The 25,526-nt window shown below is 44.6% G+C and overlaps 1 protein-coding gene across 1 annotated transcript in view; it reads right to left on the bottom strand.

The window, feature by feature from the left end:
- The window catches only part of TG (thyroglobulin), a 275,111-nt gene that overhangs the window by 117,110 nt on the left and 132,475 nt on the right, over window positions 1-25,526 (bottom strand). The window contains exons 36-40 of the mRNA XM_045398722.3: window positions 11,452-11,586; window positions 9,790-9,954; window positions 5,511-5,730; window positions 3,838-3,931; window positions 1,370-1,529 (exon numbers count right to left, since the gene is read on the bottom strand). Of these exons, the coding sequence (XP_045254657.2) occupies window positions 1,370-1,529; window positions 3,838-3,931; window positions 5,511-5,730; window positions 9,790-9,954; window positions 11,452-11,586 (774 nt within the window). The remainder of the gene's footprint in view (window positions 1-1,369; window positions 1,530-3,837; window positions 3,932-5,510; window positions 5,731-9,789; window positions 9,955-11,451; window positions 11,587-25,526) is intronic.

The raw sequence follows: 25,526 nt of genomic DNA, 5'->3' as shown, positions 1-25,526 counted from the left end.
GAGCTTCCATAAAACCCCAGTCACCATATTCACTTCTCACCACTACATATACGTGAAAGAGGATGGGAATAATTTTCCTCTTTTTACCACCGAGAAAACTGGGATTTGGAAAGGCCAAATGAGGGACTCAGAGTCTCTCAGAGCCAGGAAAGGGGAAGCTCTGTCTGTCCTTGGATTCCCAACTGATCCTGCTCCCCATCAAAAAAATCTAAAATCTGTTTTTCATTCTCATCTACATTGACATCTGGTTGCATTTGCCTTAACTCATTGCCCATTTCATATGTCTAGAATCTTCTTAGCAGCACCCAAGGTCTCACGCCATGTGGTCATCCAGGTTTCTGCTCATGCTGGACGCCGACTCCACACATTCACACACATTCTAGTCCATCTGGTCATTCTGACCACTTTATCTTCCATTCGCCCACCCATACTTAGCATGTAGGACATCTCAGATCTTAAATGAGACCCTTGGGAAACAGAGATGAAGCAGTCACTATCCTCGAAGATGTGCAAAACTCAAGTCTCTGAAAACCTTTTACATGTATTACTTCATTTAAGCCTTGTCATAACTTTAGAAGTCAGGTAAATATTATCCCCATTTTACCGAGGACAAGACTGAGACTGGGTGAAAGAAAAGGTTTTGTCCAAGGGTCCACAGCCAGAGGTGGCCCTGGGCTCTTCAGATTCCAAGGCCAGTGAGTCTGCCCCAACCACTGCAGCTGACACATTCCCTGCTGCAGGTGGTAGCTGGAGGAAAAGACATGGATGAAGGATATTTGGGGTGGTCCAGGGCTCACTTCAGCCCTAGTAGTCAGTGGGAAAGATGGAGGCCATAGACGGGGTGATCAACAGGTTTGTGATAGGGGACAGTCCATTGTTCACAAGTGAGGCCAGTATTAAAAGGAGGTGAGACTCTCCTTATTGATACAGCCGTGATTCCAAATCAGATGGCTTCTCTGTGGGCAGAAGAGCTATATAACTCATCCCCTAGGGTTGCTCAGGGCACGTCAATTCCTGGCCCTGCTGTTCCCTGACTGTATAATTTTAAGCCAGTTTCTAATCTTCTTGGGCCTCATTTTCCTCTTTAAACTACACACTCACACATACACACACATCACAACTTAAGACCTATAATGGACTTGGAGCAGTGCGGCTCAGACATGTAGTAAGTTATCAATAAATGGCAACGATTATCCTTGTCTATGGGAGTCAGTATCCCTGGAGGGTCTCCTGAATGTGCTAACATTTCCACTGTGTGCCTAGTTTGGCTGGAGGAGGAGCAGGGGCAGTGAGGGGATGGGTCTTGGCAAAAAAGGGGCTGAGCCTTGGCTCAGGGGGTCAGCAGCTCCCACCAGAGGCAGCAACTCACCAGAACTCAGGAAGCCGAAGACACCCACTCGGTAGCTGGCAGTGACCACGATGAGGTTCCCAACAGCAGCCAGGAAGGAGCCGTCGATAGCCGGCCATCCTTCACTCCCCTCCCTGTCCATGGTGTTGTGGAAGAACACCAGCACGGATGCATTTGGGGCCTGTGGGAATTGGAGAAACATGAGGCTAGAGCGTGGAGAAGGCACCTTTCCCATGCTTGGAGCCTGATTCTTGGTTGACACAGGACTCCTCTGGCCAACTCTGTGGCATACTTAGCCCCATGCAGTAGACGGAGCTGTGTCCCTCCAAATTTACACATTGAAGTCCTAACCCCCAAGACCTCAGCAGTTGACTGTATTTGGAGATAGTGCCTAATGTGGTAATTAAGGTAAAACGAAGTCATATTTGTGAATCCTAATCCAATAGGACCAGTGTCCTTATAAGAAGAGGGGGGATCAGGACACAGGTACAGAGGGAAGGCCACAAAAAGACACAAGGAAGAGAAAAGGAACATCTAAAAGCCAAGGAGAGGAGCTTCTGAAGGAACCAGTCCTGCAACACTCTGATCTTGGACTTCTGTCTCTAGAATTTTGAGAAAAATCTCTCTGCTGTTTAAGTCACGCAGCTTGCAGTGCTTTGCTATAGCAGCCTGAGTAAACTACTAAATCCCATTCATAGAGAAGGAAACTGAAGGTCACAAAAGGTGAGGACACTTCTCCCACATTGCAGAGTGAGCAGGTGTCAGGGATGGCAGCTCCCTGCAGACCTGGAGCCCATCTCATGGTACCACACAGCCTTCCAGCTCCCAGTTCTGGCCCACGGCTTATTCCAGAAAAGCATTCTGGGTCCTTGGCATCCCTTGGGTGCTCTGTGACTGGACCCATCTTGGTAACACAGAGCTAGAGTTTAGTATGCACTTACTAAGAGCCAGGCACTGTGCCGGGTGTTTACAATGAGGCCTCACATAGTTCCATGAAGTTGGCAGATTCTTATTATCCACATTTTACAGATGAAGAGGCAGAGGCTTCGACATGTTAAATGGCTTGCCTGAGATCACACAGCTAGGAGGTAGCAGAGCTGAGGGTTTGGAAGTAGGCTGACCCTATTACATTAGAATCGTGTGTCTGAGCTGGGGATCTGAGGCCCCACTTCAGGCCATGGGATATGCAGGCACCCGGTAACTCATGCTCCATCCAAGGTCCTGTGTCCTTGTGACATCACCACTCCACGTATGATGGTCTCAGACAGACACACAGATGTTTCTACAAAGAGGTCCCCTCACAAGAGCAAACACTGCCTGGGGATCTGCCCCCATAAGTGCTGTGCTAAAGGCTCTCGCCTAGAGTGTATCATTTGATCTTCCACCCAAGGAGGTAGAATCTATGGTGAACATAAGCACCCCACTCTACAGCTGTGAAAGCAGAGGTGCAGAGCAGTGGGGTCACTCATTGAAACGCCTTACAGAGAGGAAGGGGCTGACCTGGAGTCTCTTCCTCTGTGACATTCCAGCTCAGATGTCACCACTTGCTGGTTGTGGATTCTTCAAATATGAGGTCTTTTTAAATGCCACAGAGAAAGACCAGCTTGAGTGGTCTTGAGTTCATTTGTCCTCTTCTGTGGGACAGATCAGTGAAGGGGCCCTGTATCCCCTCCTAAAAGTACCCTGACTCATCTTTATTGGGTAGCTCACCAACAAGGGAAAAGGCCATTTGGCTTGTGGCTGCGAGGCAAGGGCAAGGCACAGAAGGAAGGGGCAGTCCTCAGCTCCTGCCTCAATGACAGCCACAGGAAGTGTCCAGGAGGCTGGCCCCTCCTGCGCAGGGCCTGTCACCTGGAGACCAGGTACCGCCCATCTGGGACTGAGGCATCACTGCTCCTCCCCCAAGGTCAGGATGGAATCCGAACAGCCCAAGGCAGAAAAAGCCAAACTCTCTGTTACTGGGAAATGCCCTAAGGAGAAAGAGCACTGGCTCTGGAACACAGCGACAGGGATGAGCCTCCACTCTGCCCAGCTGAATATGCTTACGTGACTCACTTAGCCTCTCTTAGCCCCAGGTCTGCACCTTTAAGATAAGGGTAAATATATCACGCTACATTTTTCTGTCGATCAGTTGACTGATTGATCGATCTATTAATCTATCTGTCCTCCTAGAGTGGATGTGAAGACCAATAAAATCACAGATATAAAAGTGCTCTTTAAACTGCAAACAACTTCCACAATCTTCTTCCTGACACTGTGAAAAAAACACACACTCATTGTCACCACTCACTTGTTCTAGCCATGAGCTCTGAGGACCAACTGACCAAGTCCACACATCACTCACTAGCTGAGTAACCTTAGGCAAATCACCTAACCTCAGCTCAGCAGGCCACAGAGGAGGAGACCGGACTCTGCTGGCCACAGTGGGAACATTGGATTTCTAATGGGACAGTCTTCAGGGCAACCATAGCAAGTGCTTCTGAACTCACCACATTCTGAGGGATGAACACGTTGAGATACAAACAGTCTTCACTGACTCCAGGAGACGTGGATGTTCGGGTGCCTGGCTGCCAGCAGCTGGCCCTGCAGATACAGACTGGGTGACTTCCAAGACATGCTCCATCACTACCCCTCCCCACCCGCCACCATGATCAGAGCCCACTACCCCATTCCAAAGCCTGGCATCCCACCAGCTCTGCAGAAATTAGGCAGCCTCAGGAAATGGGAGTGGCAGTGAATGGAAGGAATGACAGAGTGCCCACCACTCTCTGGCCACTGGCCTGTGGAAGAACATTCCCCAGAGACAATGCATCAATTTAGAGAAGGCTGCTGATGCAACAGCTTGAGATAGAGAAGACGACGATGAAAACCACTCAGGACCTTGGCCCTTCTTTGCTCCAAGAGTGCAGACTCTCTTCTGGAGGGGGTGACCTACCTGCTTTCTACACCAGTACAGAGTCCTACAGTGCCAGTTTGAGCATCTCCCAGTATAAGAGCTGAGACTACAGCTGTGATCATGTCTAATGGCAGCACAATGGTCATCTACCCAATGAGTGACTTGGCTCATCACCCAATCCTCACTAGCCCTGGACTACAATGACCCAAGCTCTCAACTACTCTCCACTCAAAACCTATGTGACTCTATCACTTCATCTGTCAAATGGGTATATCCTAACATGGTAAGGCACTTTAATTCATGCATATTTGTTATTTTTGCTTCCCAGCAGTGGAGCAGATGGAAATCCATGCCTTTCCACTCCCACAGCCACCATCCTAACTGAAGTCCTTATCATCCTTTTCCTGGAGTACTTCAAGAGCCTCCTAGCTCATCACTCTATCTGGTAATGGGCCCATGGACCTGCTCAGCAGCCAGCCATGGTGGTAGTGGGTATGGGGGGTATAGCTGCCTGGGGATAGAGCCATGGGGTACCTGTTGGGAAGGAGATTCAGGTGGGAAGGAGAAGAGCAGCAGTAATAAGTGCTGTTTTCACAGGTACTCTGAGTATGCTTTAATTAGAAAAAAAATCATAATATTGTTCTTCAATATGCTTGCTATTTAAAGTGATATACACATGGAAAAGAGGAAAATGAAATTTTCGATGAGGAAAGGATACGGGTGCTTTAAAAAAAACTTGCAATTTTGTTCCTAGTGGGAAAATTTTCATTAGCTCATTTACTTTTCCTTCAATGCTATGTCTCCCAGCTTCATTAAGATCAGATGTGGCCAGGAAGCAGAGCTTGGCCACTGCAATACCAGTGCAAGTGATGTGTGAACCCTACTTCCAAGCTTATTCCATGGGAACTTCTCCTGTCAATTCTTTCACAGCCTCTCTTCCTGGATCAATATCTGGGGGACCTTGGAAGATTCATGCTGAAGAAGTCAGAGCCTCCATCAGCCTGGGTCCCTGAATCACTGCATGGAGCAGCGCATACAGGCCCCTCCATCACCAGATGGGCTTTACATGAGCAAAACAGTGTTAAGTCACTCATACGAGGAGTTTATCTGTCACAGCACTTAATGATACCTTAGCTAATATATTCCATCCTCCATACATTGCTTTATCCACAATGCACTGCTCTGCTACTGAGTCCCAGTTAGATAGATTAGAATGGAGAAGATTTCTCTGAGTATTTACCAAGATGTGCTCCACTCAACCCATACCTTGGCTTGCTGGCATCCCAGGAGCCTGTCCAGTTCAAGGGCTCTGGTGCCCGGAAGCGCCTCTCTGCCAGGGGCGGGGCAGCATATGGAACTCCAAGGAACTGGTCCACTTGCTTCCATGAGGTGCCCACCTGAATGGCCTGGGACCTGCCCAGCAGGCGGCCATGGGTGACAATGAGCACAGAAGGTACAGATGCCTCATAGCTGAGCAGAGAGATTCCTATTGGGAAAGAGAAAGGGGTGAGGAAGGGGAGAGGCCTCAGTGAGTGCTCTCTCCACTGGCATTCTGAATGTGCTTTCAGCAAAAGAAAAATCACTGCTTTTTGTACCTTGAAAATGTCAGCCATTTATTCAGACCCCTACAGCTTAAATCCAGTCAGGTTTTCAATGTAAATAAACAAACAAAAAATTGGCAAAGATAGCTGATCTTTATTAGGTACCGAAATGCACAGTATGCAGTGCTAATCCCTTCTATACATGGGTCCAGGTCCAGCACCCCTTACCAGCACCCTGGGGCCTTTTGAAAGAACAGAGAAGCAAACAGCACCCAATCCCCTAGGGAGGCCTGGAGTGCGGCCCCACCTTTAAACACAGCCATCATTTTTGTGGTGAGATGTGTGGGTTACTCATCCTGAGAGAGATGAGTAAAGAATAGAATTTCTTCAGCCACCCCGTGTCAGATTTTGCCGCCAAATGAGTTAGCTGCAAACTTATCAAAAAAAAAGAAAAAAAAAACACTTTTAGGACTTTTGGATTTCAGAATTGCAGCGTAGGGCTCGCAGGCCCACATTTACATTTCATTAGTGAGGGAATAGATGTAGAGGTGGAGGCCTAGGGCCTGCTAGGATCACAGATGATATAGGGTGATGTAGGATTCAAAGCCACACCTTTCTCAACCCCAGCTCTGACCACACCCCATGCGCAAAAGGTTGGGACCAGTTCAGAGCTTTGCCTCTCTCTGCGTCACGGGTGACCTTGGTGCCCCAGCCTGCGAGGCCATCCCGCCCATTTTTTCATGTCCAAATCCCTCCTTGTCCACAAGGCCAACACTGGTGCCACCTGCCATGCTTCCCACCCCGCTCCGTGCAACACTAATCGCCAGCGACATTCATCGGTTTTTCTGTAGCCCTATCTGGTTTCCTTGATGACATTTTCTTTCATTCATTGGTTGATCCGGTAAACTTTTGTTGGGCCCAGGCTCAGTGCCAAGTACTGTTTTCAGGAACTTAAGACAGGCCTGTCTGATGCCACACAGGACTCAAAGCCTTGCACAAAGGAAGCAGTGAACACTCATGGAGAGATACTTCAAGTGTGTGTGAGAAGTCTCTTATTTCTGACACGTAGATTTGGTCTGCTCAATTCCACTCTCGGCTGATTGAAAGACAAAACCTTTTTGCTTTCTCTGCAGCTCCTTCTATAAAAATATGTATCTATTGCAGTGGTGACTAAACAAGACAGTGCAGAGAGGAGGCAGACAGACCTGTAGACAGACCAAGAGGTGGACAGGCAGACAGAAGTCCATCTACTCTGCAGGAGCTTTGTATCATATAGAGATTCTTAACTGGAAGTAATTTTGCCCACAGGGGACATTTGACGACATCTGGAGACATTTTTGGCTGTCACAGGGGTCAGGGAGAGATGCCACTGACATCTGGTGGGAGAGGCCAGGGCTGTTGTTACACATCCTACAGTAGGCAGGACAACTACTGCTCCCACACATATACAACAAAGAATGCTTCAGCCCCAAATGTCAGCAGGTTCTGAGGTTGAGAAGCCTGGGTATCATGTCTGTCCTTGACTTCCAGGTCACTGAGTGTCACCATGGTGAACTGGTTAAGGAGTCAAGCAGATCTGGGTTTTATGCTTATGGAACAGCTAGTTATTGGAAAAATTTTACAGTCTTTCTGCCTATGAAATGGGAACAACAGTGTCTCCTACAACACAACAATGTCAGGAATAAATAATAATACCTGTAATGTTCCAAGCCCAGTGCCTGAAAAATGGCAGAAATCCAACACATAAGTAAATGAATGAATGAATGAGTGGAAGGAAAAAAGGAAGGAATTGGTGGGGGTGGGCGGACATAGGGAGAGAAAAAAAGAGAAAGAAGAAAAAAAGAGCAAATGAAGCCTTCTCTGTTGCAGAAACATTGGAATATGAGTTAGAACTCAAAATGGAAACTTGGGCTGGAAAGGAACAGTTGCTGTTTTTTAATCTGACTTTAATCACAAATCAAGGCTGATGTTACTCCCACAGTTCCTCCTCGCAAAACTTCCTGTCACAATCATAAATCAAGGGGTCTTGGGCAAGCACTCAGGACTGTGGCTGCTGAAGTGCTGGAACCTCATTTTACTATGCAGCAAACAACCACATTTTATGTACGTGGCATCATCCACAGGCGGGAGCAAAGCCAGAACAAATATAAAGGCTGAAGAATTTCTGGGGAATGCAGGCCTGCTTTCCCATGGCAGTGGTATTCAGTCTTCCCTTCAGAGGCTGCCCAGTGAAGCTCCAACTCAATGAGATCAAACATGGGGAAAATGTTAGATGTGAGGTTATCTCTTTCAAATTCTTTAGCAGAAATGATAGATTCTTTCTAGAATACCCACAGAGGCCGCGTGACTACCTGGGTTAAGAAAATTATCTGTGGCCACGTGTATCAGCTGGAAACAAATAATGCCTGCGTGAAAGTTGAGACACCTGTAGATGCGTATGTGCACACATCTTCTTTTGGAAGTGAGCATTTCCTATTGAGTTTTAGTCATGCTGAAGTAATAGAGAAGCAGTCTAATTTGTGTTTTACAGAACTCAAACCTCAATTTAAGTCATTTTTCAGCAGAACTACCACACAGATTGGCTACACTGTTGTGAAATATAGTGTTAAAATCTATAATCCCAGCACTTTGGGAGGCCGAGACGGTTGGATCCCTTGAAGCCAGGAGTTCAAGACCAGCCTGGCCAGCATGGCAAAACCCTATCTCTATTAAAAATACAAAAATTAGCTGGGCATCATGGCATGCATCTGTATTCCCAGCAAGGCATGAGAATTGCTTGAACCCGGGAGGCAGAGGTTGCAGTGACCTGAGATTGTGCAACTGCACTCCAGCCTGAGTGACAGAATGAGACTCTGTCTCAGAAAAAAAATCTACATAGCTTGACTAAATAATATAAATGTCCAGATAAAGAGAGGAAAGACTTGCGATTGAAGGCCTGACAGCTCATCACATGGCAATCAAGGCATTCTCAGGTCTGGAAGACACTCTTGTGGTCTGAAGGCTAAGGTTGAGGAGGGGGCGGAAGAGGAAGATATCTCTGGCATCAAGACAGAACCAAAGGACTGTCAATGCTCTAGGACAGCATGGGGCCAAATCTGCTGCTACTTGGTTTTGTAAATAAAGTTTTATTGGAACAGAGTCACATCTACTGGCTTACATGTTGTTTATTGCTGCTCTTATGCTACAATAGCAGCTGATTAGTGTTAACAGAAAAGTATGGTTGTAGAACCTTGCTCTAGAAGACAAGATGGCAGATGTAGCTAACAACTTAGCAGTCATTAATTTCATTCAATAAACATGTCTAGTTGGGGAGGGGCTCCCCCAGATGCCCAGTCCCTGTTTCCTGTTCTACAACTCTTAGCGGTCTTACTTAGTGATGGATCTATGGCTGCTCCCTCTTGCCTTGCCTGGAGCCCCAGAACCAACACAGTATCTGACATGTGTTTTAAAACTAAACTCAGCTGGAACAGCTTCTCTCTCCAAAGTGTTTATGATGCGATAGTTAGGCTGCATGGCTTTGTGGGAGAGGATTGCATGTTAAGATAGGTGATCTGGCACGAAGTTCCAGCTCCATCATCACTAGCTGTGTGAAATCACAGAGTTAACTTAAATTCTCTGGGCTACAGCCTTCTGATTTCTAAGACAGAGATAAAGCCCTTATCCTGCCACCACACAGGATTAGTGTGAGGACCAAATGAGATAAGGCCGGTGAAAGATCTCTCTAAACTATAAAACCATAATAAAAAGTGGGCTCTTTAGTTATTTTACTAAGAAACTCCTCAAAACCAAGATGGCTCTATAACTCAAAGGAATAAATGAATAAAAGTGATACAGAAGTAGGAATTTTTTCTACCTTCCTTCAGTCTACCTCAGGTGAGTGCCACCTAGCCCAGAACTTCGGCCAACAAAAGCCACTGTCCTCCAATTCACCATGTGTTTAAATAGTCCCTTCCAGCCAGGCCCAGTTTCCCAGGATGGCTGCAAAGGCATAGGCTTGGGCTTACCTGGCTTCCGGTAGATGTGGGTGGCCTCTTCACGAAGCAGAAGTCGGCAGTTCTGGCCCTGCAGACTATATGTGCAGCTGTGAGTATCAGCATAGAACATACATCTCACAGCCCCAGGTTGGGTCTGCAGAGTGGTGATGAGACAGTCCTCATGTTGGGAACATTCTGCAAAGAAGAGGGAGAAGAGTGATGCTTGAGCCTCAGAGATGTTACTTCACTCATGCATCCATCCAGTCATCCATCCAACCATCCACTCATCCACCCTTCCATCCATCCATCCTACTATCCAATCATGCACCCATGAATCTATCCATCTATCTATCCATTCATCCATCCACCCACCCACTCATCTACTCTTCCATCCATCTATCCTTTCATCCAATCATGCATCCATGAATCCATGAATACGTGAATCCATTCATCAGCCATGCAATCACTCATTTATTTGAGCACTACAATAAATCCTAAGCACTGTACCAGGGGATGGAAATAAAATGGTAGCAATGGGAAATCCAACCGTCTGATCAATCTACTTTCCATGCAGCATTAAGGTCTTTTTTGTTTATTTATTTTATAAATGTGCTCTTGTTATTTCCCTGCTTAATATATCTCCATGGCTCCTCATGGGCTTAAGGATTATCTCAAACAAGGGTCTCCATACTCCAGGCTTTATCTTCAGCCCTGTCTTCCTCTTCTGTCCTTCAATGCCTCCTCAGCTGGCACCATACCGACTGTTCCACCAGGGACCATGCCCTTTCCCACGCATGTCAAGTTCTGCACTAGACAATTTAAACTATATGACACTCAGTCCTAAGAACAGTTCTGAAAAAGTGCTGTTTCATTTGATTGGTCAGGTTGTTGACAGCCTAATGGCCCTATTTATACCTCAATTTCTGTGAATGGTACCACCCAGACATGTGCAGTGCATAACCTGCATATCTGTACATGGTGGTCCAATCTGCAAGATATCCATAGCTTTGTGATTATTATTATCCAACCTTGCAGATTCATGAAGGAGATTCATGGAATTCATAGAACCTCAGAGGGGGTTAGAATCTTGGCAAGGGTATAAATGTTATCTGATGTCTGCCTCTTTCAGAAGCTAAAATTCTTTGTAGAACATTCCCATCAAGTGGTTACCTAGCTTTTGTTTAAATACCACCAATGACCAAAAACTCTCTAAAGGAATTATGCATCTGTGGGCAACTTTGCCTATTAAAAAGTTATTCAACTGCATTGAAAAATGTCTCCTAAAATTTGAGTTTTACCAAAACAGTAGCTCTTAGCTGTGTCCCACTGGCCAGACAAGTGTACTTCCTCCTCACCACAACAGCCCACCTGCTATCTGGGGTCAGCTGCCAGAGCTGCCATGCATGTGCATCTTTTCTTCCTCAGACTAACCCACTAGATCCTTCTTCTGATCTTCCTCTGACCTGGGTTTATGTCCCTGCTTTTCTGGCTGGCATATTCCCTTAGAGACCTTGGCTGCCCTGTGGAGTAATGAGGAAACTTCACCCAGGTCTTCTTCACCAGGTTAATCCCTTACTTCCAAGCATCCCAGGTTATTGTGGTGTCTCGTGTGTTTTTCTAAGGTGAGGATCTTGAGCAGCACTTGCGTGAGGTTTTGTCCCACCCTACCTGGGGGTTGGAAACTCCCCTTACCCGACAAACAGAGGTCTCGGACAGCAGAGAAATTGCTGGTGGCAGCAGTGCTGACATGGGCTACATCAAAGTGCCTAATGGATGGATCAACAACCACTGAAGAGAGGGCCAGGGACTGCCACGAGTCCAGAGAGACTAGGAGAGAAGGCAAGGGACAGTTACATGCAGTTGTCACCTGGTGAGTAATAAAGACGGCCGTGTATTACCCAATATCCCCAAAGGCAGCCTCAGGGGCATTCTCCTCATAGTCTCCATTCCTGTGCAATCCTATAGCTTGATCCATCTTTCCATTCTACAAATAAGTGTTCATTACATTATTTATGAGCCAAACTCTGTGCTCAAGCCTAGGAATACAAAGGTTGAAAACAGAATGAAACAAACAGAAAGCATGGCTATTTCTATTAAGCAGCTCATAGCAGAATAGGAGAGAAGTTGAGAAGAAAAGAAAAATGTTATGATATAATTGTTACAAAGCAACAGTTAGAATAATACAAGGTAATAACGATACTAACAGACATACCAGGTTAATCATGTGGTACTATGTTCAGGTCTTTACAGACTCTACGTCAGTTGCTATCAGTTGCTTTCTGTAGGGGACACTGTGGGGTGCCATTCAGACCCCCTGCAGGACTGAGACCCCACCGCAGGACCAAGGCTCTCATTGCCCCAACTGTTGTTAAGCTGATGGCTGGCAGCTCCCAACTGAGTCTCTCTCCAGGAATTGCCTTTGATCTAAGAGAACTGCCTCCCCTTCCCCAGAGACAGCCTGCATCCCAACACTGTCCATGTGGGTAGACAAAGGTTTGGACCCCCAGCCTCAAGATGGAACAAATCTGAAGGGCCAGCCTAACTTTAGAGCTCACTGGAAGATCAGTGGGGCGATCATTTGATTTGCATCAAAGTTCTTCTTCCTCTGGCCAATCCTGCCCCTCACTTCCTTCTATATCCCAAGCACACCCTGCACCAAGCTTCTTGCATGCAAATCTCCATCTGAGAGTCTGTTTCTCAGAAAACCCCAGTGAAGACATCTTCCTTTAAATATGAAGAAAATAAGACACAAGAGGTTAAAATGACCAGCTTGTGAGGGCACTGTTCCTGCTCAGTGGGACAGGATTGGAGCTGGCCTTTCTATCTAGTGAAGTTTGCACCCTTCAACTGCTCTCCGGTGCTGCCTCCCCAGTCCTGTATATAGGACATGGCTGTCTCAGCACAGGGGAGGGAAGCACAGGTGTAGCAGCCACAGAGATGGCTTGGGCAGAGGTGACGAGGTGAGCTCGTCCCATCTGGTGCAAGGGCCATGCCTAGAGCCAGACTGAGTGAGGGGGATTCTGAAGAGTGGGCTTAAGTTTCCACTTAAGTTTCCACTGAGACAAAGGACTGTGAATCTAGTCAATGGACGTATCATACTTTCCACAAATAACACTGAAGAGTCTGAAAGGCTGCCTCCCAAGATAGGCTTCCATGATTATTCGGAAGCGCTGATTCCAGAACACCCCTGGAGAGATGTTCAGTGGGGCATCAGTGATCATTAATAAAGAAAATCTCTCTCTCTGTAACATACACATACTTTCTTGCTTGCTTTTGTGTTTTCTTCTTTCCTGTTTTCTTGCTTCTTTTCCCAGAAGACCACAGTAGTATGTCCTTTAATAAATATTTGGTAGCATTTGCCTTGTGTTAGCAGAACACTATGGCGATCTCGAGCATAGCATTTTGAAGGTTACAAACCATATTCACTTCATCATCATGTTTGATCCTGACAGCACCCAAATGAGGGGTTGGGTAGGGGCTCTAGTGCCTCTTTCACAGATGAGGAGTCAGAAACTCAGAGAAGTTATATGACATTTTTCAGAACACGGAGCTGGAAAATAACTAGGCCAGAACAGAATCAGACATCTTGGCTCTAAGTCAATGCTCCTTTTATCCCATCTGAGTTTCCTATGTAGCTGAGCACCTTTTCCAGAACGTGATCCCCAGGTATGAAAGGGTCTTTGCCTTTGATAACACCATTCTCTTAGCTATACAGGGAAGCTTCTAATTTTTATCTTAAACCTGTCTTTGACAACCAGCACACTGGTGGAGAGTTCACTAAAATTAGACTGGTAAATAAAGCAGCAAAACAATCTAGTGCCACATTTTGGTTGCTCAAGCTGCTATAACAGAATACCATAGACTGGGTGGCTTAAACAACAAACATTTATTTCTCACAGTTTTGGAGGCTGAAAGTTTGAAAGCGGGGACCAATATGATTGGGTTCTTGGTGGGGGCCCTCTTTCTGGTTGATGGATAGCTGTCTTCTTGCTGTATCATCACATGGCAGAGAGCAGAAAGAGCAAGCGAGCCCTCTGTTGCCTCTTCTTAGAAGGGCACCGACCCCGTCATGAAGGCTTTCCACCCTGATCAGACCCAAAGGCCCCACCTTTTAACAACATCCCACTGGAGGTTAGGGTTTCAACATATAAATTTGAGGATGCAAGCATTCAGTCTATGACCTGTCTATACTTTTTTACATAAAAACAAGAAAGAAAAAATAAGAGAGAGAAAAGATTTATCCAGAGAAGTTGCCAAATAATGTAACCAGTTTCACACGGGCCTGGCAAGAGGAAGGTAAACCTCCATACTCTGTCCTGGAGCAGTGGGTACCATCCTAACACTCAGGAGCTGAGTCTTCCTGAACTTGGGACCTGGCTTGACTGCAAGAGATGCTGGGTTTTCATTTTCTTAAGCATCCTCCACATGTTGCTATTTTCATGGTCAATATAAGGGGCATTTTTGCAATGGCACCAAACTGAGCTGCATATTTTTAGAGAGTGAGAACACTGCAATTTTAGAGAAGCTCTATGAAAGGGTTTTAGGGATAGACTCACCAATTATGGTCTTAAAATGGAAGCTTTGGCCACACTCCGTGTTTAGGTTGATGTCTGGGAGAAAGCACTATAATTAAAGAGTGAATTTCAACTCCGAGTGAAAGCCAGTTCATCTGTCACCATTCCAGGGCCCGGAGCCAAGTCCTGCCATGCCCTCCACCTGCCACTGTCCCCAGGCCTGCATGAACCCCTGGAGGAGCCACTGCTTTTGTGCAGAATCCAACATCTGGGAGGTCCACAAGCATCTCATGAAAATTCTGAGAACAAACTCTTTGTGGAGGCAGAATGATGATGAAGCAGGAAAGTTGGGGCTCTTGGTAGCATTTTGTGAGAGTTTACTATTTGCTAGGAACTTGCAACACTGCTGCATTTAGTATTCATGATAACCAATGAGGTGGGTACTGTCACTGTCCAAGTTTACAGACAAGGAAACAGACGGTCCAGTAATACACCCTTTTGCTTAGCCAATCGGCTTAGCCAGTGTTAGCATGGCTAATTAAGTGGGTGCCAGCTAGGGCTGGAGCCAGCTCTTGCAGGTACAGAACCCAGAGTTAGTACATCACAGACTTCCCCTCCAGAGGAATGAGGTGGTAGCAGCTTCCAAGCTCACCCAAAGTGTCTTTTCCTAAAAAGCAGAGTCTATGGTTTATTGATTCATTTTTATTTTTTTCATTTTTCTATTTTTAGTTCATAGATTGCAATGCTAGTGTCATTTATTTTAAAATATAATCTCTCCTTTAATTCAAAATGTATGCTTATTGCATCATAAGTACTTATCTATAAGGGAATTTATTTTGGTGGGTGTTTCTCCTTTTCCATAAATCTCTTTGCCGATCCTGGCTCTACCCCCATCCCGCTTAAACCATAGTCACTCTGTATTTTATCATCAAATGATGAAAGTCTCTCCACATTATTTTGTTTTGTAAAATATCTCCTTGGATATTCATTCTTTTGGATTTCAATGTTCATTTTGGATTTCAAAATTTACCATTTCAATGTTCGAGAAAACGCCATTAGGTTGTTACTTGGAATGATCTCAAAGTTAAACACTAATTTTGAGAGAAAAAATTTTAATTTGAATGTTCTTTAATAGCATTCTTAATATTTGATGCCATTAAAAATAGAATGTGGTATTATTCCATTATATTTTCAAAATGGTTATTGTTGACATAGAGAAAAGCTATTTAGTTATGTGTTTATATTTTCTAACAGGACACCTTACTAAACTCACCATCAATAAAACTCACAGATGTGGGTGAGACAAAACTGGTTCAAGGTATTCTATCCTCTTAGTGGGGTATGGGCCCCCTTTATTGACCCGGAGTGGCCACCTAGACTGCTTTGTCTAAAGATTCGACTAGAAGATTCCTAGTTCTCTGTCACAATACTTCAGGCTCCCTTGACACTACTTTCCTTAAAAAAAAAAAAAAAAAAAAAAAAAAAAAAAAAAAAAAAAAAAAAAAAAGAAGAAGAAGAACTTCTAAATTAGACATCTTTCCAATAAATATCTCATTAATATATGCCTACGCCTTTAATTGTCTTTAATTCCATCATAAAAATTATAAACTCAAGTCCTGTTTTTATAGTCTAAAATTATAAAGTTCTATCCTTGTCTAAAATTATAAGTTTGAGTTCCATCCTAAAACAAATCCTGATCAGGGTAGAGTCCCAAATATAATTTAGACTTGAGTTCTCCAAAAATGAAGCTAACACTAAAACTCTGCATCCACTAAAATACTCAATCTGGTCTAATTCTAGTTTTTGTTTGTCTATCTGGCTATATTTTTGGTCTATGTAACAATATTTGGCCCAATAAAAATTAAAGACTTTAATGGGCACAACAAAAGCCTTGTAAAAAATCTCCAAACTAATTGATCTACATATTCAATGGAAACAAAAGGACTCCATAAACTTAAAAAAAAATTAAAAACACATAAAAAAAACGTACAAAGTCAACTCTTGTGTTTTCTTCCATCCCCGTCTCTCCTCCCTCTTCTCCCGGTCTTACTCCTCCTTCCAGCTCCACTCCAGTCCCATGACATTTCAGATTTAGCATAAAAATAAAGTACATAATTTTAAAGGCCTAAATTAAAAAGGCTCTGTCTTTTAAACTCTGCCTGCTTTACTAAACTCTTGCAATAAAAAATAAACCATCCCAAACTAAAACAACAAATCACCAGACAGCCAACTTCCAGTCAACACTCCAACAAACATCTCCCTGGGTGATAGGAGTTTACTTAAAAAAAATTAACATGAAAATGGCCAAAATAAAATTCTCAAACTTTAAAACGTGCCAGGTTTTCTGAGATTCCAACCAACTACAGGTTATGGCCCATTCTAATACACATTTTAAAACCACAGGCCAAATCACATTAAAAAATTCAAGACTGAAATCATGATTCAAAATACCTACAACTAAAAAATTAACATTTCGTCTTTTAAATTATTTGTCTATCTAGTTTTTCCCATTTAAGTCTACCGACTTTTCTACTAATATCAAAATAAAACTGACTATGCATAATATTAATAGTCTCTTTGTTGCATGGTTACTTTGAAAACAGTACCAAAACTACGTTCTGGTCTAGCAAGTATATGCCTCCACAGGGCTGTAATTTGGGAACCTGTGATATTAACTAAGTCAGCTGTGTATATTTGTTCTTTCAATTGTGTATTCATTCAACAACTGTTTACAGGCCTCCTTTGACACTTCAGGACTGTACCTGACAGCCAAAGGTGGCAGCCTGGAAAAACAGTCTAAGAAGCCAAAACAAGACGATTCTTACCGTCCATCGTAGTTCTCGAACTTGGGTGAGCATCAGATTCTCTTGAAAAATGTAACAAAAATTCCAAAGTCCAGGCCCAGTTTTCACGTCAAAGAGCCTGGGCCTCTGTAGTCTATTAACTTTCCTGGTGATTCTGACACACATCCAAGTTTGAAAATGACTGTGGTCTCTAAGATATCCTTTCTGGTTTTGGTTTTGTTTTGGCCATGGTTGCTGGAGACACAGCTTAGGCTAGTGAAGAGACAGTTCTGAGTTCTAAACCTCACTCAGCTTGACATGCTGTCCTCAGGCAAGTCCCTTAACTACTCTGAGCAACTCTAATCTTAAAGATCTTTGGGTTACGCATTGCCCTTGTTCATGATCTCTAATAAGCATAACGTCTCTCAGTAGATGACACATGGACCATTGCCTTTGTGGGGTAAATTAATCCATCAGCACCTTTGCTCTGAGGCCCTTGGATCCAGGCCTCAGGAAAGGAGTCCTTTTCCTCCAGCCCCACAGCATGGTGGTTAAAGGTCTTGGTGACTCTTTCAGTGAGCATGAGTAGCTCACCAGCAGGCCCTAAGACCTTGGAGGAGAATATGCCCTTGGAAGTAAGAGGCCCTGCCCCTTCCATGGGCAGAAGAGCAACAGTGGCCCTGAAGGAAGAAAGACTCATCAAGGTCACACAGCCTTTTTCCTCTGTTACCAGATAGACTAGCAATGAATGCTACTGTCTGTTTAGCAGGCTGGAAGTGCTTGAAAAGTCATGTAAAGATTATCTGGTTCCACCTAATGGTACTCCATTGAGATGAACGGTCCTAACCCTATTTTATAGGAGGGAAAAGTGAGGTTCACAGAGGGCCACTGACTTTGCCCAAGACCAAACAGCTGAAAGGCAGCAAGTCAGTATTTGCACCCAGGACAGCCCTATGTGGTGATATCCCCCTGCAAAACAGAGCTGCTGGGGGGACAGGGGCAGAGGAGAAGGAAGGGTCTGGGAGGGATGATGGGGCAGCAAAGAGGCAGGAGGCAGCTTGGGTCACCCCACAACCTGGAGGCAGCACGACTGCAGCCTCCGCACGGGCGTGCCTCTGGGTGACATGGAGGCACTTCTATTCCTTTCTAGAAAGCACCATATCCCCCTTTTTAAAGCTTAATTTTTATTTTTAACTGACAAATTATAATTATACATATTTATGGGGTAGGTTATGATATGTGTATATGATGCAGAAGAATACTTTTTTGAGATCTATTGCACAGCACAGTGACTATAGTTAACATATTGCACATTTCAAAACTACTAAGAGAATCAATTTCAAATGTTCTCACCACAAAACAAAAAAGTATCTGAGGGATGGATACGTTCATTTGATTGATTTAGTCATTCCACAATGATTCCCTTTTTTAATGGATACTAAGTAGAAAAAAAGTTATGCTAGAATATATTTGAAATTTTCCACTGATAGAGAATCATTTTTAATTCTCCTTTCTTCCCTCCTTCACTCTCTCCCTCCTTCCTTCCCTCCTTCCTTCCTCCCTCCTTCCTTTTTTATTTCCTTTATTCTCTTTGTTTTTTAATTTTTTCCTTTCCAGACATCAAAGGAGAAAATGTTTATTTCAAGGTTTGTTTTCAGCCATTAAAAATTGCCAAAAAGCCTTTCAGCTGGAACCACCATCTTCCAGTAATTAGCCAAAATGACAAACACAAAGGGAAAGAGGAGAGGCACCCGGTATGTTCTCCAGGCCTTTTGGAAAACATGGAGTTGTTCGTTTGGCCAGGTATAGGTGAGTCTGTAAGAAAGGTGATATTGTCAACATCAAGGGAATGGGCACTGTTTAAAAAGGAATGCCTCACAGGGGTTCCCATGGCAAAACTGGAAGAGTTTACAGTGTTCCCCAGTGTACTGCTGGCATTGTTGCAAATGAACAAGGGCATGAGTCTTGACAAGAGAATTAATGTGAGTATTGAGCACATTAAGCACTCCGGGAGTCAAGACAGCTTCCTGAAACACATGAAGGAAAATGATCAGAAAAAGAAGCCGAAGAGAAAGGTACCTGGGCTCAACTGAAATGCCAGCTTGCTCTACCCAGAGAAGCACACTGTGTGAGAACCAGTGGGAAGGGCCAGAGCTGCTGGAACCTATTCCCTGTGAGTTCATGGCATAGTAGGTGTTAAAATAAAAGACCTCGGACTGTAAAAATGTTTCTCTTCATTGAGTAGAAGTGTGATGTCCTCTCCCCCAAAGAAATATTTAAAGCGAATTTTAATTGTGTCTGAATTTATTGTGTAATGTCTTCGCTATTCAAATGTAATGTATTTCTTGCTGAAAGATGTGAAGTGGCTTATTGAGCAACAAATTAATTGCTTAGAAAGTGGCCAGATATTATTTATGAAATGTTTGTACTGGTTTAAAGATAGCCCCATTAAATCATCATGGAAGAAATAAAATAATTTACATTAAAAATTGCCAAAAAAATTACACATCACTGTGGGGCTACATGCACCCCGCAGGCAGAGGTCTGCCGCTCGCTGGCAGGTAACCACAGGTGAGCTTCTGCTCTGGCCATTGTCTTTCTCATTTGAAAAACAGGTGGAAAGTGCCTCCAAGCATTTTTGTATCAGATCCAAGGGCAGAAATGTCAAACAGTAGCAAATGTCTGACACTGTCTCCAAAGTTAAAATAATCACAGCCCCATCCCATTGAGTATATAAAAAGATCACATGACTTTCTTAGGACTCATCAAGGATAAAGATAACAGTGAGTCTAAGCTCCAAGGCATGCAAAAGCCTTCAGGATCCTCACCCTTCTTCTCGCAATCAAAACCAAGAGGAATTTCTCTCAGCTCCTCAGTACTCATCAAGTGATTGCTTCTGAATATGGAACAGCTGGGAAATAGAAGAGGCGGTTTCCACACCTGCACAGGCTGGCTGGGGTAAACCGTGACATTCTGAAACTTTCAGGCAGGAAAAGCCTTTCAGGCCCCAGAAAACCTTCATGATCCCTGTGATATGCAGAATAGAAGTGACTGGAAGCTGCCTTGGAGGCCTGTATGGACACAGGGCACTTGCTGGAAGGAAGAGCCCAGTGCACATATCAGCCTGTCGTCATCGGACGGAGACCACATTGAGATATCCTGCTTTCTCACCAGAGACCATTATTCAAGTGAGAACCACATCATAGTGGCCTATATTTGTCCTTAACAGCATTTATCAAAGCCCAGATGTTCCTTTGATAACAGAAGGAACAGAAGACAAAATAAAGATACCCTTGTAATTTTGTGATTATTTGCAGAATGAAAATGGGAGGAGAGCTGCTGGTTGGTTCAGCATTTCTCCAGGAGAAATTCTTTACACTTGAAGCAGACACCCCTGGGCCTCTTTTAACATTCAAAACCCTAGAAAAATACCCAGACATCGTGACCTCTCCATTCAGCCCCAAATACCTACTTTTGAGCTCTTCAGTGAGCACACTTTCATCTTTAACTCTGCAACTCAGTGCTTAGCAGAGGAGTGACAGTAGGTGTCATGGGTTGAACTGTGTGCCCCCAAAATTCATACATTGCAGTCCTAACCCCTAGGTCCTCAGGATGTGACCTTATTTGGGATAGACTCTTAACAGACATAATCAAGTTAAAATGAGTTCATTAGAGTAGGCCTTAATCCAATGGTGGTCTGGCGTCCTTATTAAAAAGGGAAATTTTGACAGAGACACTTGCACAGAGGGAAGATGGAGTGAAGAGGTGCAAGGAGAGGGTGCCACCTACAAGCCAAGGGGAGAGGCTAGGGACAGATCCTTCCCACGGGGATCTTGGAAGGAATCAACCTTGTCTACACTTTGATCCCAGACTTGCAGCCTCCAGAGCTGTGGGAAAATGATGTCTGTTGTTGAAGCTACTCAGTTCGTGGTACTTCATTATGGCAGCTGCAGCCAAGTAACAGAATGAGTGTGCACTCAGTGAGAGCATCCACTCACTGATTCACAGAGGGCCTGCTCTGCCCCAGTGCTGCTCTCCAGCATAAAATGCTCATCATACTGATACTTCCCACCCTATCGCATGCACATATTCAAATGGCTCATAGGGTTGAAGTATCTCCTGTACGAAGCGGTGCAGACAGAATGCGATGTGCTCCATGTGCTGTCTCCTTGCATCCACATGCAGCTGTCCGATGTGGCTCTTCTGGTCACTCCTGTTCTAAGAGGTGGCATTGCACGTTTTAAGGAAGGACCACTCTGGGACACTGCCTGGCCAGATCCCAGCTCTGCCTCCTGCCAGCTCTGTGACTTTTCTACGCTAAGTCTCAATTATTGGTCTTTTGTTTTAAATTGTGAACAGGAACAGTTTTACCACCTGAACTGTAAAGCAGAGCTTCTCATACAGCAAGAGTCACAGTTTGCTACTGATCCTTCCAGCCTGTGCGAGGGCAAGGGGTGGAGGGAGCTAGGGTTGGTCCCATCTTCCCATCTGCTTACCCCAATGAGTCATGCGGTTGTCAACATCTCGTGTGTGTGCCACGGCATGATAAATCTGGAAGCTCTGGGCACAGGCTCAAGGCTGAATGGAGCCATGCAATGCCTGCAAACTGCTTGGCACTGCCACACTCACTAACATTTGTTAAGGATTTGACCTCCCATACATCAACCTGCAGAGCCTGAGCTCTCGCCACTGTCTGCATTGTTGAATGCAAGATGGCATCCTTGCCGTCACTTGTAAAACAGGGCTTTTTCAACCAAAATTTAATATTAAGAGTGAATATTAATAATAGTGATGTTACAGTTGCTACCCCCTCATCTTCCTGGAAAGAAATGCTGTCACATCAAGATGGTCCCACAGGGAGAGGTAGGTCTGGTTGTGTGACCCAGGAGGACCAGAAAAGACCCACATAAATGATTGAGGGACACAGAAGGAAGGACAGAGAAGATGCAAGCCTTCAGGACAGGGGTCAGTGAGCTTCTTCTGTAAAGAGCCAGATAGTAAATATTGTAGGCCGCACCAGCCACATTTGTTCCCTGTTGCATATTCTTCTATTTTTTTGCACCCCTTTAAAAACGTGATAGGACCATTCTTCACTCCTAGGCTATACAAAAACAGGCTGCAGGCTGCAGGCTGCAGTTTTCTGACCTCCGACCCAGAAGGCAGATATGAGACACAGCATGAACCCAGTCGTTATGCACCTCACTGGGTGGGGAGTCCACACCTGGGAACCAAAAATCCTACAGGCAGCTTGACAGGGAGTTTGTGTGCTTTTTCCAGGAATAAGGAGCAATATAAGGGATGCCATCTGGAAGGCAAAATATTGTAATTTTATGACCTGCTGATAGTGGTCCTTCCTAACTGGGGAAATGAATGTCCTTTTGCAAAATAACGAGGAGAATAGATTCTAGTTTTTTAAAAAAATTATTCTTATTTGATAGGATGAAAGGGCAGTAACCACATACCTTCCCCGAGTCAAAAAGCAGAATGCCAGTCCACCTGTCCTCTCTGCACCATCTTGGTCTTTCTCACTCTGGTCCAGACTACTGCTCACCCTTCTCTCTGAAACCAACTCACGTTGTTGCACTGCTACCCCCTGAACCTGTCTCATCCTTCCCCAGCCTCCTGTGTCCCAGAAACCAGGGTCCTTACCATGACTGTAATGTCCCCTCCTTCACTCTGGGCCATAGTCCTGGTTCCTGGGATCCCAACCCTCTGACAATGAAAACTTCTAGTCCTTCTCATGATCCTTAACTGAGAATGCCTGGTGATTCTCCCATACTCCTCAAGTCCATTGCCACTCCAAATCCTGCTAAAATCCTGAGTGGTTTCATCATCTTAGGGAGAGTAGAAGCCCATTTGAAACTCTGGTCTCAGTTTCTTGTCTGCTTCAATACCAGAGACCTTCATTTCCACCCCATTACAGCCAATTGCCTCCATGATCACACCCCAAACCCTGCCATGGCAATGAATTCCATCACCATTTAAATTGTAGTTTTCCTAAGCAGCACTTGCTGATATGGACCACAGTTTTCTTTCTTTCCAGCACATTCACACTTTAGCCCACTCACACCAGCTCTTTAATTTCACTGTGATTTCTATTCTTCCACTCACTCCATGGTATCCATCCTCACTGGTTCATCATCCAACCAAGACCTCCCATTGGTCCATTATCTCAGCTTTCCTTTGAGCAATGTCCTTAATTCTCTTCCTCCCAATGAGACTAACCCAATGGGCTGTCTTTCCCTGCAGCTTGTCTCAGTCTGCTGAGCATGGCTGAGGAAATTTCCCATGGCCACAGCTGAACACACAGGTGCCTTTATAACTTGTGGACCTTCAGCTTCAACTGATCCCTGGCACAGTTTGATCAATTGGTCCCCTCTCTTCCATTCCTTGCAGCCACTGTTTTCAGTGCTTGCCATTCTCAGGCCTAGACCTCATCCATCCCTTTCTGCTCTCAGCCAGTGCCTGACTTCTGGCCTCCCAGAGCAAAGAGGGGCCATCTGTCAATATCTCCTTCAGCTTCCTTCCCCTTCACCCCCTCTATAAGCCATTGCATCTTTCCCTCTTGATTTCTCCTAATACAGAAGAAGGGTGTCCGTTGGAGGTCAATGCTTCCATCTGTGCTCTAGAGCTCATTATTCCTCATGCCTTCAGAGGCCTCCATCTACCAATTACCCCCAACCCAGCCCCACTCCCATTCTTCCTATAACTTTAGTGTGTCCCTCGACACCGACACTTTACTTTTTGCATAAAAACATGTTGAAATATCTCCCTCGTAAGAACAACACTTTAACCCAAAGTTCCTCATCTCATGGTCTGGGTTTCAGGTGACCCATTTCCCTAAAAAATATAGGGAAAATTTGATATATACGGTGGAGCATACTATTTTTAATTCATTGTCACAAGTAGTCTGTAACCGAAACATGATTACCAGCTAATGTTCCACAATTTTTTTTTTTTTTTTTTTTTTTTTTTTAAGCTGTCAATCTTCTTCTCTGACTTTTCATAGCCAAGATGCTTTGGAAAAGTTTGTAGTTTCTACTTCCTCAAATCACTACTGTTGAGTTTCTTTCCTCTTTACTCCACTGAATTTTCTTTCTTTCTTTTTTTTTTTTTTTTTTTTTGAGACGGAGTCTTGCTCTGTCGCCTAGGCTGGAGTGAGTGCAGTGGCACAATCTCGGCTCACTGCCAGCTCCACCTCCCAGGTTCACGACAGTCTTCTGCCTCAACCTCCTGAGTAGCTAGGACCACAGGTGCCTGCCACCATGTCTGGCTAATTTTTTAAAACATTTTTAGTAGAGACAGGATTTCACTGTGTTAGCCAGGATGGTCTTGATTTCCTGACCTTGTGATCCGCCCGCCTTGGCCTCCTAAAGTGCTAGGATTACAGGCGTGAGCCACCACGCCCAGCTAATCCACTGAATTTTCAAAGGACTCTTCATGACTAACCCAATGGACATTTCCAGTCTCCATTTTCCTTGAAGTGATGAATCACATCTCCCTGGCCTGGGTTCCATGATAGCAAATGCCACCAGTATGCCTCCCCTGTCTCCAGCTGCTCTTCCTAGAGTCTCCTCCTCTCCTCAGGGGACTGCCCTTGACCCTTACTCTTTGCATCTGACATTCTCCATGGGTGTCCTCATATCCCTACAACTTCAAATACCACTGACATGCTAATGATCGCCAAACATAACCAGGCTAGACCCTCTGCCCAAGCTCCACGCTTATATATTCAGTGCTTACTGGACACCTCCAAGCAGATGTCCTCTAAGCTCAGCATGTTGAAAACTGAACACATAATCTCATTGCCACCCACAACCACATTCTTCCACTGGTTCCCCTCTTACATTCTTTATCTTGGAACTGGCACCACCAGCCATGAGGCTGCCCAACTCAAAACCCTAAGTCTTGTCCTTGATTGGTGCTCAAGTGGACTAAATGTTCATCTAGAAAGGACACTACATAAGGAAAGTCTGAATAAATATCATTTTAAGTATAAATTTCAGATTATAAGTGAATATTCTCCCTGTGGCAAACACACTCCATCTAGGTTTGTAGCAAACAAACAAACAAAAAACACAGTGCCTGAGTTTCCTTGAAATCTATCTCCTGCCCTCTTGCCTACCTCTCCAATTTTATCTCTCATTAGTCTGCTTCCTACCACCCCACTCTCACACCTGGTAGTCTGTCAACACACTCTGTGTTACATGACTTTGTACACTATTAGTGTGAGCAGCACTATTGACTTACAAAGTTAAGTCAGTTTACTTATAGGATAAATTCATATCATCCTTCAAAACTCAGCTCAGATAATCCACTCTGAAATCTCCTTCTACAGCTGCCTCCTCCACCACCATCGCCTCTAAATGCCTACTTCTTCTCCTCTAAATGCCTAGAGATGTTTACTGTTCCACTAATGAACTGCATTGCAATTTGCTCATTTTTAAACCTCCCTGATATATAATGAGCT

Source organism: Macaca fascicularis, chromosome 8, assembly GCF_037993035.2.
Source record: "Macaca fascicularis isolate 582-1 chromosome 8, T2T-MFA8v1.1".
Lineage (NCBI taxonomy): Eukaryota > Metazoa > Chordata > Mammalia > Primates > Cercopithecidae > Macaca > Macaca fascicularis.
This window is presented reverse-complemented; position numbering and strand designations above follow the sequence as displayed.